The sequence below is a fragment of the Embiotoca jacksoni genome, unplaced genomic scaffold, assembly GCF_022577435.1.
Source record: "Embiotoca jacksoni isolate LCO1_2020_lvr unplaced genomic scaffold, fEmbJac1.0.p SCAF_29, whole genome shotgun sequence".
In the NCBI taxonomy this organism is placed as follows: Eukaryota; Metazoa; Chordata; class Actinopteri; family Embiotocidae; genus Embiotoca; species Embiotoca jacksoni.
The window spans coordinates 2,811,257-2,831,203 of NW_027185380.1; the positions used below are offsets into that span (position 1 = coordinate 2,811,257).

A 19,947-nucleotide genomic window follows, 5' to 3' on the forward strand; every position below is an offset into this window, starting at 1 on the left:
AAAATTCTTCCCACAATCTTGTCAGAGAAATTATTACATTGAATAAGTTTGCAGTACAACTCGGTTAAGCCGCTGCAAATGCCTGAAACTATTGTGCAACCTGTAGCATTCTGGTCCAAAATGGCTGCCAGTCGTCACCGAGCTGGGCTGCTTAAATACTTATAAATGCTCGAGAAACTTGGTCTCCAGCCGCCTTACCCCAGTCTGTTCCTATTTTACACGGGGAAATTATGAAAGCTCTAATCTCAACAAGAAATCCAGGCAGCGGTTGAATATTTAGAACATCTTTATTCGGATGAAGTGCTTGTTGACTTTCACACCACAGCAGGGTCACAGAGGGATTCTGGTGTGATGGTAAACGACCTCCGATGAGGTGACATCAAGGTCAGCAGCCGGACGGGCCTTCACAACACGGACTCACACACTTCTTGAAATCTACAACCACCTGAAGCTTTTACAGCATGCAATGGCTCCAAATGTGAGGAAACTTAAATATCAGTCACACGGAATGCTTCTTTAATTGCACTCGTAAATCACGTGTAAACATACTTATATTCTCTGTAATATTAGTTTAATTCTTTTCTTTTTTTTTTTTTTTTTTTACACAGTTTTTCGTCTTAAGTCGACGAGTAACTGCAAAGTGCGGCGACACTTTGGCTCCTGTACAGTGACACATTGTGAAACCTTCCAGCACTGAACGAATCATCACATACACAGGAAAAACAACTTTCATCACGTACATAAGAAGACAGACGTGGCCAGAGAGGCACAGAATAAATAGGATGATGGGAGGGGGGGGAGTCGGCGACTTTCAGCCTGCGGAGCGCTTTCACTCGAACAGCATGTCTTCATCCGTCTCCTCTGTCAGCATGTTGGACGGCTCTGCGATGGGACCGAGCTTAGCCAGGCGGGCAGCAATCTCGAGCTCCGTCCTTTCCCTGTGCTGCTTTTTCTTCTCTTGGATCTTCTTGAGTCTGGCGGAGAAGAAAACATTTTCAAGGCACTTGGATTTCACTTTTTGGGGCGACAGAATACATTTTGAGCACGAATATAATAAAACATAACAAATAAGAAACAATGCAACAGCTGTAACTACTATGAACGACATTTTGCATCTAATCTGTGAAAAATTGTCTTCTAAATTTAAAAGGTAGAAAAAGCACCTGTAGAACTCCTCTCGTTCTCTCTCATCCAGCTCTGTGATGATGTAGGTCAGGGTGCGATCAATCCTGGGAATAATCACTGCAAAGTGGAATAAAGATCATTGAAGATACGTTTTCTATTAAGATCTTTGAGAAGAAGGCTACAGGTGTTGGGTGTACGTTTACCGTGCTCAATGGCGTTCACGCGGCGGTTGGTGATCTTGATCGCTTCATCCAGAGTGACAAAAGATGTCTGCAAACAAGAATTGAGCAACAATGAATAAGCAGAAATGTTTCATGAAACGTACACTTAACAATGTCGAAAATATGTCCTCTATTTAAAAAAAAAAAAAAAAAACACCACATAATTTCACCTTTTAAACTTAAAGGAACAAAACTAGGGCTAAAGTAACCTTATCATATTTCTAACAGCACCCCCTACCTGTAAGGAGGCTAACTCCACGAGCAGCTCCACAGCTCTGGCGTAGTTCCTCTTCAACCTGGAGAGCTGCTCTCCTCCTCTGGCCAAACCGGTGAGCTCGTAACCTGACACACACACACACACACACACACAATGGTGAGCGGTCTCATTCATCTAATCCAAAAATGATGCAGATTTACGGCTCATAGAGAAGTGAGATGTGACTTACTGTCCCCGCCTTCTTGGTAGTGCTCAAAAACTGGAAGGGTGACACCTGAAGGAACAAAAAAACAGCACATATAAAGAACGTGTCCCGTCTCACAGTGATGAGAAAAGTAGGAACATTTTTTTGAAGCTAACCTGCCACGTTATCTTTCTTGGCTCGGACCTTCACCTGGGCTTTGTTTACATTCTGGATTACAGTCGTGCTGTAGATACGGAGTAGACACGGAGAATTAAAGGTGGAAGTTGCAGACATACCAAACACACCGTCGTCGTAATTTTAGCGCAAGTCTTACCTGAAGTCTCCGGCCGCAAATTTGGCTTCAGCCAAAGAGAAAGCCGCCTCTCTCATCACCTCTCCCATTTTGGTTTTAGTCTAAAGGAACAGATAAGATGATAAAAATCTACCTTGAGCAAGCTGTTCTAACAGAAATATCCTCTCTGGCCAGCTACGCCTACTTCAAACTAATGCAGTCTAATGTAACAAAGCACACCAAATTCACAAAGACTATAATTTTACAGAGGTTTTTTTTTAATTCAACTTTATGGTCATTTTGAAGGCTGCAGGAAGTTTAAAAACACCTCCAGGGTGACTGGAGAGTTGCCTCTAAAAAAAAAAAAAAAATGGAAAACTATAAAACAAATGGTGGTTGGATTCACGTAATTACTGTTCTGTGTTGGTTTCGGATGGGTGAGCCAAGAAAGAAAGTCACAAACAAAGTCACTTTTGTCAAATCATCTTCAACTGACCTCGATAATTTTGCGGAGGATCAGACGGAAGCGCATTGAGAGGGCGTCGGACTTCTTCTTGAGCAGGTTGCGGCCGGTCTGCGCTCCTTTCAGCCGAGCCTTCATGATGGTCTGAGCCCTGCAAGCCCCAAGAAAAACACACACTTTCTGAACGTTGGATTTGAGTCTGCAATTAAGTCCGGCTACCAAATGTTTGTAAAACACATGTTGACGCAGTTGTGCTTGCAGGACGTGCAATATTTTGGAGTTATGGCGGTATATCTGTTTATAATCGTGACTAAAGTCACACAATAGTACGTATCGTGGGCCCTCTGATGCCCCTCACAGTGTCGTGGTGTTAAAGCCCGTCAGGAGGTCCCATCGTGTTTTCAGACCGACAGCTCACACTTGCGTGATGTTGGAAACATCACATGACAAGAGGAGTCTTCCTCTTTTAACCAGTGACCTGGCGCTCGTAATATAAACTGGACCCGCGTCCGAACCGGTGCGAAAACAACGCTGCGATCCCTTCATGTGAAATGTACGCAGGGAACCATCGATTTCAGATCAATAACTTGGTCACGTTAGTTGTTTAGGAAGCTGCCGCGGGTTAGCAGCTGGCTAGCGAACAAAGCTGCTTACATTCTGGAGGGGAATATGTCGATCCGGTCTTTTCCAGACATCTTCTCGTCTTTCGGTCGATGATTTCGCTTTTCTGTTTAACTCCGCTTCTTAAAATCCGAAACCTTTATCTCGAGTCGTAATTTATTAAACTGCACATCTAACAAATGTACTTCGCGCAGGATTAGAGGCACCGATCGAGCTAATGGTCGCGATCTCGTCCGACTCCAGCCGTCCGTGACGATCAGCTGGTCTGCGGTCACGTGACTCGGAGCGCACCGTCGTTCTTTGCGCATGCGCGGGCGGAGAAGCTCTGACGATCTTTTTCCGGGTCGAGGAAAAAAAAACGAAAAAAAAAAAAAAAAACTTAGCACACCCCGTGAACGAGAGCTAGCGGGCCGAATTAAAATTAAAATTAAAAAAAGGAAAAACATCGCCGGACATTTAAACACGTCCAGGACAGAAGAATTCAGCGCGTCGTTCTGTAACCATATGACACAGGTGAGTGTTTGTTGATGAGGGAGGTGTTTGGCGCGGCGGACACACGGTGCTGCTCTCCGGCGGGCTAACAGCGAGCCTCGGCAGGAGCGCATGTGCCGCATGTGAAGCAGGGAACCGGGTTCGTTAGCCAGGAAGCTAACGGGTCATCAAAGTAAACCGTTTCTGCTCTTAAAAATGAACCATTTATCTTCCGGTATTAAAACGGGACGTCGGTACCTCGTACAGTCGCCGCTGACACGTGTGGATTTTTTTATCTCGTTTTATTTTTTTTTTTTTCCTTCCTGTCAGTTTTCGCCCTGAATTTAGGAGATGCTCGTTTGTCTGCGTTGCATCATCCCATTCACTGATTAAAAAAAAAAAAATATATATATATATATATATATGAAATATCCCTGCTTTTATTTCGGGACCCGTTTTTCAAACTGAACTCGACTATTTGATCTGATGCATTTAAAAGAAAACGTGACATTCAAATGGTTTCAGTTCATATTTGAGGGGTGTTTCTATTATTTTGTCCACATCATTGATGGGGGATTTCAGAAACAGCTCTCACTGTGGCACGTTATTGGTTGGTTTTTTTTGCAGTGCTTCAAGTTAAAGCCTTTAAAATGACCAGAAACATGAACTACCACTTGTGTGAAATAACAATATATTATTCACTTGAGGCAGGATGCGGTGTTAAACTACAGTTTTTAGTCAGTAAAGGAGATTTAAGAAATATTTGAGGGGCAACTTTGTGTCTATAAAATTGCAGTATGTACAACATTTGGAGAGCAGTTTAAAAAAATATATATATATATTTTTTAAAACCAGTAGCCTATTTAGTGCTTTACAGTCGCTGTTTTAAATGTAAAATGAGCCCAGATTAAAAATGCATACAGTCATCGCCAACTTGTCCCACCAGGAATAGACGCAAAGCAAAGAAAGGTGTGCAATCATCCCTCTGTGGATAAAATAGCTGTTTGTGTGAGGAAAAAGCTGAGAGTTGGAAGATGTACGCTTTTAAAAAAAAAAAATTTAGCTCTTCTGTATAATTTACAGATTAATAGATCAGTTGAAAACCTCATCACTGCAGGTGAAGGACTGTCTGCTCTCTCAGTCATAGTTAAGGAGTTACGTAGTAGTGCAAACAACAGTGCTGCCTGTGTGAGTGCGTTAGATGGACATTTTAAATTAAATAAGAACGTGAATGTAAAGATTGCTTCATATAGGATTAGGATACTGGCCTAAACTTGCAGGCGTAAATAATTTGTCGCAATCTTTTGGGCAACTTTTTCCCCTTGATCACAGCCCTTTGCACCCTGTAAACAGGAAACTGCTTTTAAATCATTTAGTCCTTCTTTCATTTAAACTGATGGCGTAGAAATTGATTTAAGTTCATTGACATTTGGCTTCACAGGCTCCGGGATATTTTAATATTTCTTTTACGTCCCAATTAGTGTTATTTCAGTAACGGGCTCAACAGCTCGGGATCAGTCGGCGTGCCTCCGGCTGCCGTTGTTGTGTCCCAGAAGCTCGAGCGTTATCCTCTTTCGATGGCCGGCAGATAAGCGGTGCCCGACTTCTGTGGCTTGTTTGTTGCTCCTTTAAAAATGAACCAATATCCGCTTCATCGCGTCATAACCTCAGTGTAGCTTTGTGAGGTGCGAGCAAATACACCTTTTTTTTTTTCTTTTCTTTTTGTATATAGTTTGAAGGGTTAAAATTATAATCCACAGTGAAAATGAAACACTTTTATGTAAGTCATATTTTCTGTCCCTCGGTCATCTTCTCAGAGATACCTCCTCGGGGACCCTTTTAGTTGCACTACACAGCTCCAGATGTCGTCATAATAGTCACGACTTAAAACTATCGAGATAAAATATAATTATAGTGGAATCTTTTGATGTTAAATTAGCAAAGTTCCCTGTTGAAGTTTCAATGAGGCGGTCGGACTTGTGTTTAGACGGGAGATTTTTAAAAAAAAATTCAGGTCTAAACTGAAGCGGCACAGATATCTCGACTTTTCAGCTCCAGTTTGGATCAAGATGATTTTCTCAGACCTCGGATGACCATACGCTGATTTTAGTTGCAGCTGTAGAGTTTGCGAATTGTAAAACCGCTCCTGAGGCGTCACGCCGATGAAGGTTTCCTCTGCGGGAAGATTTGCGCCGCAAACACCCGTCGGTACGCCCGGCTGCAGATATTTACCGTTTCTCTCCTCCCAGCAATGCCGGGGCTCAGCTGTCGATTCTACCAGCACCGGTTCCCGGAGGTGGAGGATGTCGTGATGGTGAACGTGAGGTCCATCGCCGAGATGGGCGCCTACGTCAGCCTTTTGGAGTACAACAACATCGAGGGCATGATCCTCCTGAGCGAGCTGTCGCGTCGACGTATCCGCTCCATCAACAAGCTCATCCGCATCGGCCGCAACGAGTGCGTGGTCGTCATCCGAGTAGACAAAGAGAAGGGTGAGTGCGGGCGGGCGGGCGGGCGACCGACGGGGAACGTCTTTAACGCGGGGGTGACGTGTTTTACCGCCGGCCGCGACGAAGTGCCGACGCAGCAGACGCGGTAATGAACAAACGGCAGAAATGTGTGACTGAACATTTCACAGATATAATGACAAGAAATTATGTAGAGGGATCTTTTCGCCGTGTTAAGTCTTTTGCCTCGGATGGGATCAACCACCAGGTCATCGACGGGGCTGGGATGCTCTTGATTTATTCGGCTGTGTTCATAAAGGTAAACGGTTATAATGGGGTCAAAGGTCGCAAGTAACTATATTATCGGTTCCTCGTCAATAATCCCGCCGTTAAATGAATTACGATTTGCTCACTTAATGTCAGAAGCAGCAACTAGACAGTGGACATATTTGATTTGTAATGATTCATTAAGAACAGCAAACAACCTATTCAAAACAAAAAATTAAACCAGCAAACGTTTTTAAAGGTTTGAAATCGGCACTGACCATTAAAACTCGAATTCGTTGTTTTATTGCGGGCCTGTTAATTGAATCATATTTGCAGTGATTTTGCAGAACTGCTATCATTACTTAACCCGTCTTTTGTGTCCCGTGAGAATAATGTGAAAACAGGTTCCTCCATTGACCAACGTCGCTGCTTTTCTTCGCCTCCTTCTCTCCAGGATACATCGATTTATCAAAAAGAAGAGTTTCACCAGAGGAGGCCATCAAGTGTGAAGATAAATTCACCAAATCTAAAACTGTGAGTTTTACTGCACCTCGATTGTTTTCTGTCTTCTTCCCAAACACGATTCTAAAGCTTCAATTATAACCGTCCCTGCCAAGCGCGTGATGACGGATTTCCTTCCCTTCATGCCAAACACATCGGAAATTCAGCAAAATAAGATATTTAAATAGAGAATTTGTCTCAATAATTGCCTTCTCTGAGCTGATTGGCTGCGTTGTGCGTGCAGGTGTACAGCATCCTACGACACGTGGCCGAGGTGCTGGAGTACAGTAAGGACGAGCAGCTGGAGAGCTTGTACCAGCGCACCGCCTGGGTCTTTGACGAGAAATACAAGCGGCCGGGATACGGCGCTTACGACGTCTTCAAACAGGCCGTGTCGTAAGTGCCCTCCTCGGTGTGCTGTGCTGTGATGTGAGGCCGGTCGTTTCAAACGACACGGGAGGATGTAAACATGTGGACTTTTGCAGAGATCCCGCCATTCTGGATGGCCTGGATTTAACCGAGGAGGAGAGGAATGTGCTGATCGATAACATCAACAGGCGACTCACTCCGCAGGCCGTCAAAATCAGAGCAGGTCGGGCTGTTATTTCTTCGGCTGACAGTTTCTCAGTCGGACTTTTAAATGAGGTAACGGGGTGAGGATGTGACCGCCTGACTTTCCTCTTCTTCCCCCCCCCCTGCAGACATCGAGGTCGCGTGCTACGGCTACGAAGGCATTGATGCAGTGAAGGAAGCTCTGCGGGCCGGACTCGGCTGCTCCACAGAGGTCATGCCCATCAAGGTAATGCTGCTGATGCTGATTGGTCGCCTGCTCTTCAATCACGAGCTAAAGCCTCTCTTTGCCCACCACTGTGACCTTTTTTAACTGTTGAGACTAACGTGAGTTGCTGAATCAGTTGGGTTTTTTTTGGGGGGGGTTGTTTTTTTTTTGCGTCTGTGAATGAGACGGTTGTAATCTGGTTTCCTGGCAGATCAACCTGATCGCTCCTCCTCGCTACGTGATGACGACGACCACCCTGGAGCGCACAGAGGGCCTGTCTGTGCTCAACCAGGCCATGGCTGCTATCAAGGAGAAGATCGAGGAGAAGAGAGGCGTCTTCAACATCCAGATGGAGGTGAGTGATTTTTTTTGTTGCTGTTGTTGTTGTTACTTTGTGCAACCATGTGATCTTGAAAACTTTTTCTTTTTTGCAGCTTCTTGATATTTGACATTTTCAGAATTGTAGAAATGTCTTGATCAAGTTTGTTTTGCTCCAATTTGAGCCATTTAATGTTGAAGATCTGCCAATAGGACTTGTATTTTACTCACTTCAAGTTCAATAAAATCATTCAAATCAATCCAGTTTATATGATAGTTAAATAGGTCTTTAATGTAATAAGAAAAAAACGGACTAAATTATTTGTTTTAGTTTTTATTTCTCAAGTAAACCATTTTTTTCTTATCACAATTCCACGTAGTGCTACACTGGTTTTCATGTTGTTGTGGTTTTAAAAAAAAACAACCATGTAAAAAAACTAAAAGATGTTTTTATAAATAGCTAAAACCACAAATGTTTACACCGCAAATGTTCGCCAAGTCCTCCCTGCATATTTAACAATTACTTTCAAATACTGCAGTTTTAGTTTCTAAAGTGTAATTTCCTGTGTTGTTTGTTTTGTTTTGTTCTGGCAAATGTCACTGTAAAAATATTTGTTATTGTTGTGTTCCATAAAAAAGGACATTTTGAACTGCTGATTGAGAAAAAGATTTTTGAGAAAAATTGTAGTATTAGAATAAGTAAAACAAATTGTTGTTAAATAAATGTGCATCTCAAAATGTTTCAAAAATATTTTTACTTGTAGATTTATGAGCCAATCTGATAAACTAAATTTCAGTTTGATCACATAATATTGACACATTTCTACAAAATGGCTGCTTTCTTCTCGGGCTTAATTTTTTTTTTTTAATTTTTTTTTTAAATCCTGTAAGACTTTTTGACATGTTCCTTGGTTTGATTATTTGTTGTGTGTACGCACCAATAACTTTATTGTAAACTGTGCTCCGCAGCCCAAAGTGGTGACGGACACGGATGAGACGGAGCTCGCCCGGCAGCTGGAGAGGTTAGAGCGCGAGAACGCCGAGGTGGACGGAGACGACGACGCCGAGGAGATGGAGGCCAAAGCAGAGGACTAAAGAGTCGGTCCTCGGAGGAAGGCTGGTGGGGAGGGGGACGGGGAGGGGGAACAAAACATCAAAGGAGAAAATGTGGACAGACCCGGCCACGGTCACCCAGTCCAACAGATGTTAACTTTCACATTGCAAACATTTACTGGCGTTACTAGTTCATTGGCAAACGTCCCGGTTTGTTTATTAGCGGGGTTGGACGAAGTCCTCTCAACCAGACGCGGACACAAAGGATGGTCAAATTACAAGTTAAACATCAGTATAGTTTCTATTTTTAAGTAAACCAGTTTGAATAAATAATGACTCTAAAACAAAAAAAGCTGTTTACAAGCAGTGGCCTTCACTTACCTCTTGCTTAAGAGCCCGGTGTCTTCAGTAAAACATGGCGCTTCATCTCTGGCTGGTCACTTGACGTGATCGACTGAAGGGGAAATGCAAAGGCTCGTCTGTCTCTACACCGGTCAGTGGTGACTTCTGTGCTGATTCTCTTCCAGTTAAATCGTTTTTACCGGCAAGACCTGCTCTTGTTTAACTCACACGGCATCAATAAAGCTCTGGAAGTTTTGATCTCAACGCGTCTTTGTCAGCTGAATGAAGTGGCTCAAGATCTAACCTTTTAATCCAACCATTGTTTTCCTTTAAAACTGATTTCTAGCACCAAAAACAATGAACAACAAACTCCAGGATAAAATATAACTCTGCAGTAATATTGTCTGGCAATGTTCAGGTTTTGTTTATATCACAAACAAATGGAGAAAATGGTGTGAAGCAGGCCTGGATTTTAAATTTGAATTGTTAAGTGCCACGAAATACACTGTTGTGATTCGGCGCTATATAAATAAAATTGAATTGAATTGAAAGCCTAAAATGCTCATCATTAAAAATGTAAAAGCGAATAAACCTTGAAAGTTATCATCACTAAAATACTTCACCTCGATTTGACGTGTCCGCCCGCTACTACCCACAGATCAACAGCTGAAACATGTTCAAAATAACTCAAATAAATTAATAGTAATGTAATTATTAGATGCTTTCTGAACATCCCACTGGATGGAACTGAAGATGTCTTTACCTTAAAATTAGGAAGCAACTTTTCACCTCTATTCCAGTTTAGAGACCGAAAACTGTAAAAATGACAGTTTAGAAATCATCACAAAGTGTTTTTAGTGTTGAGTCGTTTGTTCGTGAATGTAGACGTTGTCTTGCTGAAGTGCTGGTTTCTTGTTTTAAGACAGAGCTTTGTGTATCTAAATATTTAATCTTGTAATCTTTAGTTAACTTAGAGCCATTCCATTTTGCTAAAATGTCAGTTTCTCACTCAAAGAAATCAATTCACTGGCAGTGATTTTTACATGAAAGGTGCTGGTGAGTTCTGAGAAAAATCATACGGGTTCACAAACGGTTCTAAAGATGAACTTTATTCAAATGTTCACCAATACAAAAAAAACCAAATGGAGCGCGTCTTCTCAACTTCAAATCAGTATTTTCCCGTTCTGAGCTCATGTTCGTATAGTGGTTGTGACGCGTGTGCTTTTTTACAGCTGCAGATGTGTCAAGAGAGATTTCTCACAAAGTGTGTGTCGGCATGTGTTCGAAACAAAAATAGATCTCATCTGTGACACGACTGTGAAAAAAGAAGAAATGACCTGAACAACCGGTGAAAATGTAGATGGTTTGCACTTTTATGACCTTACGGTCTCAAAGCGCTTTTGCACAATCTTCCTTCCACCCATCCACACCTTCTGAACTCGGGGTTCAGCGTCATGCCCAAAGGTCTTGGGTACAGATCTGACGTGACGGGGGAGCACGTCCCGACACATCACGGTATGTATGTATGAAGAACATTTTGTAATTATGTGAACATTTCAAGCAGAGAAAAACCTGTCTGCTCTGCTGTCGTGAACACATCTGTCACATTACTCACCGTGGCAACATCATCCAAGATACTGCGAGCCATCGCCTGAGAACACGCGGACAGAAGCTTCTTCGTCTTCCCTACGTTGGGTTGACTGGGGCTTCCTGTGGCACCTGGAGAGGACGCAGAGTTCAGAACTACTAATCAGTTGCTCAAATAAAAAATTTGCCCAAACATACCATACAGATATATTTCATGAATATGTATTTCATATTTTGCAGTATTCTTTTTTTTTTTTTTAAATGTCTCAAATTCACTTTTTATGTGCAGCCGTATCCACTCCACTGCCTTTCTACCTCGCTTTAGATAGTTTTTTTTCCTGCCGTCATTTCTTTTACATTTTGGAAGACATACTAAAGTATTAAAATTTGTTCAACATTTTGGAAGAAGTGGGACATATTTTTTTTGCCATTTTGGATGACAAAATAAAATATGAAATTTTGGACAATGTTGGACAACATAAAGTCATACTATAGTATGTCCTCAAAAGCACCAAAGAAAGTAAAATGATCAGAGGCACGATGGTGTCGTGGTTAGTGCTTTTTTTTGGAAATTTTTAAACAAAATGTGAAAAAAAAGTCATACTATAGCATATTTTTTTTGCTACTTTGAATGACCTATTTATCACATTTTGGACAACATTAAAGAAGTATGACTTTTTTGTGCTATTTCGGACGACATGCTATAGTATGACTTTTTTAGCATTATTTGTATAGTACTATAGCATGTCGTCCAAAATATGAAAACAAAGTCATACTGTGATGGTTTGGACGACATACTATGGTATGACTTTTTCTTCATATTTTAGACGCGATACTAACGTCTTAAGTATTTTTTTGGCCGAAAAAAAAAAAAACGAGGTCAGAGACATAATCCATCTAATTACTTATTACTCATCTATCAGCACATTAATTAATAACAAAATTAAAACAAATTACAGAACCTTAATAGGAGGAGGCAGGGTTATTAAAAACACACAAAATCATATCCTCCTACAGAAGGAACCCTGTAGGTTCTGTAGGCTCATTAAAGCAAAATTAAAAACCCCTACTAAAAAAGAGGCCCAAACAGACACCAACATTTTTCCAACCGCTCAAATTCATCACGAACAAAGTAAACAAAACCATATTCAAGCTTCCGCAACGCCTCGGTCCATCCACGTCCAACTGCGTCTACATGATTTCCTGCAACAAAACGTGGAAAACAATACATTGGCGAGACCAAAAAACTCCATCTCCACCAGAATGACTCAACATAAATATAACGTTAAAAATCTGAAATCGGTTCACACTCCGCTGGTCAGGCACTTCAGATCCCACGGCTGGCCAGCGGTTCGAGTCTCAGGGGTCCAGGCCAACTCATCTTGGACGGACACCTGTAGAAAAAAAAAACGTGAAAGGAGATGGATCTATCTATTGAACACAAAAGAACCATTGGGTCTAAATGAAAAGTACAATTAGTGAACACAATATGCAAAAGCTACTTACCTTTGACCCCAGACACACAATAATTAAAGAACCCAACCCTAATTCTAAACCTCCAATTTTAACCAAATTTTAATCCCTAAATCTAACCCAGCCCTCTTCCCTGACCACCCTACCCCACCCCCCTAACCCATAAACCTAAATTTTTTTTTTTTTTTTTTTTTTTTTTTAAAGAAACTAAGGGATTTGTGAAAATAGAAAAATTAGTAACTAAGATAATACTAATAGTGGTCAAACAATTACAACAACTAGGATATAAAAAAAAAACAAGGAGAAAAGCAATTATTTTCTCAAAAAGTTAGGCGCCTCTTTAGGAGCTTTCTAAACAGACAGGGCTCTCGGCCAATGAGCAAAGAGCTCCGCTAGGCCCGCCCCTGCAGACAGAGGGAGACCTATAAAAGAACAGCTGCAAGGAACAGACCTCACACAGCCAACAAGAAAGACCACTACTTTTATTTTATTGTGCCCAAGCCTGAAGAAGACTCACAGCAGTCGAAACGTCGCGACAGGCACGATATAATTTTTCAAAAATAAATATATATATATTTTTTTTTTCGTCCATGGGCGGCCACAGCAATATTGAGCACGGACTCCAGCTGTGTTCTCCCAGCTGGTGAAGCCACGAGCTCATTGGCACAATAGTACACCCACGTGGCAAAGACATTTTATAGTTGTATTAACCAACCATAGATGTGTACAAAATGATTGATATGACTTCAACGAATGACAATAACACCCTTTTGTGGTACTTACAAATGTCTCCGTCCACGTGTCGGCTTGTCTTTCTCCGCTTCCCGCGCTCCTGCCGGTTAGCTCCGCCCCTCTAACTCAAACAACCAATGTAAAAACAGGACTCGCACGACAGGTTCGCGGTCACCCAAAAAAAGTAGGACACTTGAAAACTTTGAACATTTAATTTTTGAGCTTATTAATGTCAATGAAAAATGTGTTGTTTTACATAATTGCAGATACACAGTGTTCAGCGGAGGGAAGCAGCACCGAACATAGCCTGTAGTTCTCTACTGTGTCCACCAGAGGGCAGCAAACGCCTGTTGAGTACTGTGTGGAGGATCGTCGGCTCTGATTGGATGAAGTCCAAAGGTATATTTCCCACGTCCACGAGTATTTTGTAATTGATATTATTAATGATGTCTGTCATCTTATGATCACAGCACGTGACTTACTCAGTGATGTCAGTGACGAGTTTACAGTGTTGCTCAACAAGCAGGCAGCCAAAGACATGAGCAGACAGACAAACAATGAAAAAAACAAAAAAAAACAAAAAAAAGAGAATAACAACGTTGACAGTTTCTGTTAGGAGGGATCTCATTATACCTGAAACAATCTACCAATCAGAGCCCTCCTTGGGGGCGTGGCTGTAGTTTCACTCATCTTAAATGTGTGCATTCAGAAACCAGTAAATATGTCCATGTGATAAATACTTCTGTGCTTTAAGTATGTATTTATGTATCAGGTGTGTTTACGTCAAAATTCATCATCTGTATGACTTTAAAGGTCGCTAACACTAATTCTATGGTATGGTATTAGCTGTAGAAAGGATGATGTCGTTGTGTAATGACTGAGTGGATGGCTTACAATTTATCTTCAAAACTCATCTGCAGTGGTGTGAAAAAGTGTTTGCCCCCTTCCTGATTTCTTTTTTTTTTTTTTTGCATGTTTGTCACTTAAATGTTTCAGATCATCAAACAAATTAAATATTAGTCAAAGATAAGTAAACACAAAATGTAGTTTTTAAATGAAGGTTTTTATTATTAAGGGAGAACAAAAATCCAAACCCACATGGCCCTGTGTGAAAAAGTGTTTGCCCCCTAAACCTAATAACTGGTTGGGCCACCCTTAGCAGCAACAACTGCAATCAAGCGTTTGCGATAACTTGTAATGAGTCTTTTACAGCTGTGGAGGAATTTTGGCCGACTCATCTTTGCAGAGTTGTTGTAATTCAGCCACATTGGAGGGTTTTCCAGCACCAACCGCCTTTTTAAGGTCACGCCACAGCATCTCAATAGGATTCAGGTCAGGACTTTGACTAGGCCACTCCAAAGTCTTCATTTTGTTTTTCTTCAGCCATTCAGAGATGGACTTGCTGGTGTGTTTTGGATCATTGTCCTGCTGCAGAACCCAAGTTGGCTTCAGCTTGAGGTCACGAACAGATGGCCGGACATTCTCCTTCAGGATTTTTTGGTAGACGGTAGAATTCATGGTTCCATTTATCACAGCAAGTCTTCCAGGTCCTGAAGCAGCAAAACAGCTCCAGTCCATCACACTACCATCACCATATTTTACTGTTGGTATGATGTTCTTTTTCTGAAATGCGGTGTTACTTTTACGCCAGATGTAATGGGACACACACCTTTCAAAAAGTTCAACTTCTGTCTCGTCAGTCCACAGAGTATTTTCCCAAAAGTCTTGGGGATCATCAAGATGTGTTCTGGCAAAAATGAGACGAGCCTTAATGTTCTTTTTGCTCAGCGGTGGTTTTGGTCTTGGAACTCTGCCATGCAGGCCATTTTTGCCCAGTCTCTTTCTTATGGTGGAGTCATGAACACTGACCTTAACTGAGGCAAGTGAGGCCTGCAGTTCTTTGGATGTTGTTGTGGGGTCTTTTGTGAGCTCTCGGATGAGTCATCGCTGCGCTCTTGGGGTAATTTTGGTCGGTCGGCCACTCCTGGGAAGGTTCACCACTGTTCCATGTTTTCTCCATTTGTGGATAATGGCTCTCACTGTGGTTCGCTGGAGTCCCAAAGCTTTAGAAATGGCTTTATAACCTTTTCCAGACTGATAAATCTCAATTACTTTCTTTCTCATTTGTTCCTGAATTTCTTTGGATCTCGGCATGATGTCTATCTTTTGAGGATCTTTTGGTCTACTTCACTTTGTCAGGCAGGTCCTATTTAAGTGATTTATTGATAGAGAACAGGTGTGGCAGTAATCAGGCCTGGGTGTGGCTAGAGAAATTGAACTCGGGTGTGATAAACCACAGTTAAGTTATGTTTTAACAGGAGGGGGCAAACACTTTTTCACACAGGGCCATGTGGGTTTGGATTTTTTTTTTCTCCCTTAATAATAAAAACCTTCATTTAAAAACTGCATTTTGTGTTTACTTGTGTTATCTTTGACTAATATTTAAATTTGTTTGATGATCTGAAACATTTAAGTGTGACAGACAAGCAAAAAAAATTGGAAATCAGGAAGGGGGCAAACACTTGTTCCTGGTATGCTGTAAGATGACCCGGCTGGTTTCATGACTGGGTTGGTGAACCTGTTTTCACAATGTTGTACCAACAAAATCCACTAGAGGGCGGAAAAGATTCATCTACAGCTGAAAGTCTATTTACCGCGAGGGCAGTTCTGTTAATGCCGAATTAATCAAAAACCTTTGATACTGTGAGGAATCCTATAAACAGCATGTAATCAAACTGGATTGAAAATGAAGTACACGTGAACTGGTCTGTCTCATGAACAACGAGAAGCACTTTTTTTTTTCTTTTCCACATGAATCAAAATTAATTGTTTTTAAATATTTCTGAATCCTCAAATATTCTGATTATTTCACATGTGACATGTTTTTCAAAGTGCTCTCTGGCGTGCGGAGCCCAGCGGACATCGTCGTGTCGGCAACACGACCGGAAAATCAGAAAATAACACGATTCATCGATCACACACGAACAGCAGCCACGTTTGTATCCGCTATTCATTATTGACCGCTAGGGGGCAGCGCGGGTCGTAAACGAGGCGCGTGACGACATCACCACGCGACGGGTGAATCTTCAGAGTCCACCATGGCCGAATCCGAGTACGTATTCGTTTTCAATCAAATCCAAGTCGATCCTTTCTCTCTTTACGGGCAGCTGCGTTGTTTGGAGTAGTTACGGGACCGCGAGGCTACGCACGGTCGCTCGAGACCGATATTCAGCGGGATGGCGGTTAGAAAACGGCCCGTAGGACCGTCGTTTCGCGTGGAGCTCCGGGGACTTTTAAACGAGCCACAACACAGCGACGCGTCGTCCGTAGTTCAGTCTGTGTACACACAACATGGGGTGGAAGTCGCTTTGTGTTTTGTTTGTTCAGTTGGGATGAAATTGTAACGTGATGATCGACTAACCGGTCCGCATCAAAAAGTTGTCATCGTCGTCGTCATCGAGCTGCTGCCGGACATGTGAAACGCGTCTCCTGAAATAAGCCGAGATGTTCCGTGAACTTCTGTTCTGACTGTTTGCTTCCTGTTATCAGATCCAAAAAGGTGATCAAGTTAGTTCCTGAGTATCTCCTGAAAAAGAGGAAAAGATATCAGGCCATCAAAGCCACGCAAGCCAAACTCGCCCTGCTGGAGAAGAGAAAGGTAAGAATTCATATTCATATTCATATTCATATTAATATCACTTTATAAAGACGGTCCCCAGGTCGTCTCTCGTGAGGGCATCAGGACTCCACTGTAAGAAATCATTGACCCCAACTTGACTTTGTTCAAATAGAAACTTTAGACAAATTGAAACTACCTAATCATTTGTTCTGGTTTATATTTACTCGTGTATTTCTTTTGCGGTTCCAGACATCTAAAGGAAAACCACTCAAATTCAAGCGCCTGGAGGATTTTTTGAAAGACAGCCACAAGAAGCATCGCGACAACACTCGTATCCGTCGAGGTGACCACAGACCGCCCGCCGCGCTGCCGCCGGCCAAGCAGCAGCTGGCCTTCGCCGTCCGCATCCGAGAGTCAGTACTTATTTATTTATTCATCCATCCATCCATCCATTCATTCATTCATTCTGCACTGCATTATTATTATTACTATCAAACTGGTGACTACAGTGTTGACCTTTTGAACCACGTGTGAGACGATGTCATTCCACTCATCAGTCCAGATGTTGGGAGTCCCCAGTAAAGGCGGGGGTGGTGGTGGTGGTGGTGGTGGTGGTTGGGGGGGGGGGGACTCCTTCTAATCTATTACAGTTACAGAACAAAATGCAATTGAATTGCAGTCACCATTCAAATTGTTGGCGAGTATGAAGGATCAAACCCAAAAGTATTCTTTTCAGTTAAAAGCTTACATGTAGAATAAAACGTTGGTTGTGTTGCTTTCTGTGCCGCCCGAGTTTGTGTCGAGACAGAACGAAGGTACATTAACAGCAGAGTAGTTCAGGATCCGGCGTGAATCGAGAACAGCTGATCGCTCCGTGCGTCAGTCAGCTGCGAGCGACACGCTTGTGATTCGTTTTGGTGGTTGCGCTTTAAAATAAAAATCCTTCCGATCTCAACTCGAGTTGTGTTGAAGAATTGTTGACGAAAGTTCAACAGCAATCATTGCTCAGATCTGTTGTGAGGTTGATGTGGCCTAGTTTATATTTATTTTAAGGACTCGTCGGCTTTATTGCCCAATTTAAAACATTTGTTAGAGATGTAACAAAAAAACAAAAAAATGAATCAAGTGTAATAAGTTACACTACTTTGAATTTCAAAAGTAACCTTCGTGCCACTGAAGAGTCCTAATGGAGAACGTTGAAGAGATGTGACATCAGGATTTAGGCAAATTTAAAAAGAAAATAAACGAGTGAAAAACAAGCCGGAGCTCAACTTGTTCTATACACAATGTAGTAAATAAATCGTCGATTTATTATTGAACAGTTCCTTCTTAAACAGAACAAAGAGTTCCTGTTCACTGCTTAGATTACATTTACTGCAATAAGGAGCGGCAACTTTAATCTCAGGGAGGAAATAAAGATTCCCTCTGTGCTTGTATTGCCAGTTCAAAACCAATAAAAAGGAAATATTGTGACTTTTTGTTGTTGTTGTTCTTTTTCCCTGCAAATATTCCAGTTTGGTCTTTGGTTGCATGTTATGTATCCTGCTTCCTATTTCTGACATTAACTGAAAACTGCCCACGTTTGTTTTGAACTCTCCTGTCAGGATTAAAGGCGTCAGCATCAAAGTGATGAAGGCGGTCCAGATGATGAGGCTGAGGAAGATCTTCAGCGGAGCCTTCGTCAAGATCAACAAGACCTCCGTGGCCATGATGAAGATAGTGGAGCCCTACGTCGCCTGGGGGTGAGGACCTCACACCGCTGCGCTGTCAAAGTCCGTCTTGGTTGTCATTTTGTGTTGTTGCGGATTCTAAACACGTCTGTCATCTTTCCAACAAGCTTTCCCAACTTGAAGTCTGTCCGTGAGCTCATTCTGAAGAGAGGTCAGACGAGGGTCGGACGCAGGAGAGTTCCTCTCACCGACAACACCTTCATCGAGCAGCACATGGGTACGTCATCTCCACTGCCAGTGCAAACACGATGATAAGCAGGGCACATTAAGATCAATACAGAAGCGATAGGGATGTTGTAGATACACGGCCCGAACGGTTTCAGGTTTCTCACCCGCAGCAGCGCAGTCGAAGCTCCCCACTCAGCACATCTGGCTCCATTCAACTCCTTCCCAAACGTTTGATACAAAATGAGAAGTTTCGGGTCCACGGCGACATCGCATTCGAGTTACACGCGTACCTTCGAGTGGTCTTTTCGCTTCCCTCCGCTCCGTTCAAGCACAACAGCCTCTGAACCTTTTATTTACCTTTTGTATGTACGTCTGCAAATCAACCGTGGAAGCGGTATCACTTTATTTAAGAGTTCACCATAAGACACAATTTACTGTACTGTACTATAAAAATCTGAAAATGGATTTAAACGCATTGACTTGAGTTAAAAATCAATTCTGATCCACCTTCACCATCCTGCCCCCTCGGTGCTCTTCTCGTTAACACTCTGCCACCATCCTGTGAACCCTTAAAAAAAAAAAACCTTCCCACCGCTCACCTCCCTCCTTTCGTCCCTCAGGTAAACATGGCATCATCTGTTTGGAGGACCTGATCCACGAGATCTACTCGGTTGGTAAGAGCTTCCGGGCCACCAACAACTTCCTGTTGCCGTTCAGGCTGTCGGTGGCTCGCCACGCTGCCAGGGACAAAGCCGGGCTCCTGAAGGACCTGGGAAATCCCGGCTACCGCGGTACAGATATTAACTCTATCATCAGGCAACTGAACTGAGGGGAGAGACGTGCGAGATGGACACTCGGCACCGGCTTCAAGGATGCTGCATTTGTCGAGGAGCAAATGCCAATGACGACAAAGTATTTCTTCCTTTTGTGCCTTTGGCAGAGATACTCGGGGCTTTCACCAAGAGTCACATTTAATACACGCGTACCTGTACGTACAATATTGTACTTACGAGACCACACGGAGGAACTCATCGGCAGTTGCAACATGTGCGAAGACAACAGTTGAATAATTACCGTTGGTTGTCCTCCACACAGGAGCCACCAAGCCGTCAATACATTCACTTAATTTAGTCGCTTTCGGTGTGAGAAGTTACACAAAGAAATGTGTTCAACACTGATTCAGTCACTGGTTTATGATTCCCTGTTCATATAGTTTGTTTTACAATAAAAAAAAAACACTTTTCCTGCGCTCTGGCGTTGATCATTTGTTCAGCAGAGGCACCTCCTGAGTGATTTCATCATTTTGTGCGCGCCACACCGTCAACCAGCACTTCCTTA

General features: G+C 42.4%; 3 protein-coding genes across 3 annotated transcripts; 2 read left to right on the forward strand and 1 right to left on the reverse strand.

Moving 5' to 3' along the window:
• Window positions 1–268: 268 nt before the first annotated feature.
• On the reverse strand, window positions 269–3,388 carry atp6v1d (ATPase H+ transporting V1 subunit D). The gene is made up of 9 exons (XM_069161648.1): window positions 3,157–3,388; window positions 2,536–2,653; window positions 2,082–2,161; window positions 1,924–1,991; window positions 1,793–1,837; window positions 1,585–1,688; window positions 1,329–1,395; window positions 1,164–1,242; window positions 269–974 (listed from the first exon to the last, which is right to left on the reverse strand). The coding sequence occupies exons 1-9, from the start codon at window positions 3,195–3,197 to the stop codon at window positions 830–832; spliced, it is 747 nt and encodes a 248-aa protein (XP_069017749.1). The 5' UTR covers window positions 3,198–3,388; the 3' UTR covers window positions 269–829.
• A 70-nt stretch (window positions 3,389–3,458) lies between these two features.
• Window positions 3,459–9,564, forward strand: eif2s1b (eukaryotic translation initiation factor 2, subunit 1 alpha b). Its single transcript, XM_069161647.1, has 8 exons — window positions 3,459–3,636; window positions 5,844–6,086; window positions 6,763–6,842; window positions 7,054–7,205; window positions 7,295–7,401; window positions 7,511–7,608; window positions 7,799–7,942; window positions 8,875–9,564. Exons 2-8 carry the CDS (start codon window positions 5,846–5,848, stop codon window positions 8,998–9,000), a joined length of 948 nt encoding a protein of 315 aa, XP_069017748.1. The 5' UTR covers window positions 3,459–3,636; window positions 5,844–5,845; the 3' UTR covers window positions 9,001–9,564.
• A 6,570-nt stretch (window positions 9,565–16,134) lies between these two features.
• rpl7l1 (ribosomal protein L7-like 1) lies at window positions 16,135–19,851 on the forward strand. Its single transcript, XM_069161796.1, has 6 exons — window positions 16,135–16,204; window positions 16,642–16,750; window positions 16,961–17,124; window positions 18,316–18,453; window positions 18,549–18,658; window positions 19,230–19,851. The coding sequence occupies exons 1-6, from the start codon at window positions 16,191–16,193 to the stop codon at window positions 19,436–19,438; spliced, it is 744 nt and encodes a 247-aa protein (XP_069017897.1). The 5' UTR covers window positions 16,135–16,190; the 3' UTR covers window positions 19,439–19,851.
• The last annotated feature ends 96 nt before the right edge of the window (window positions 19,852–19,947 follow it).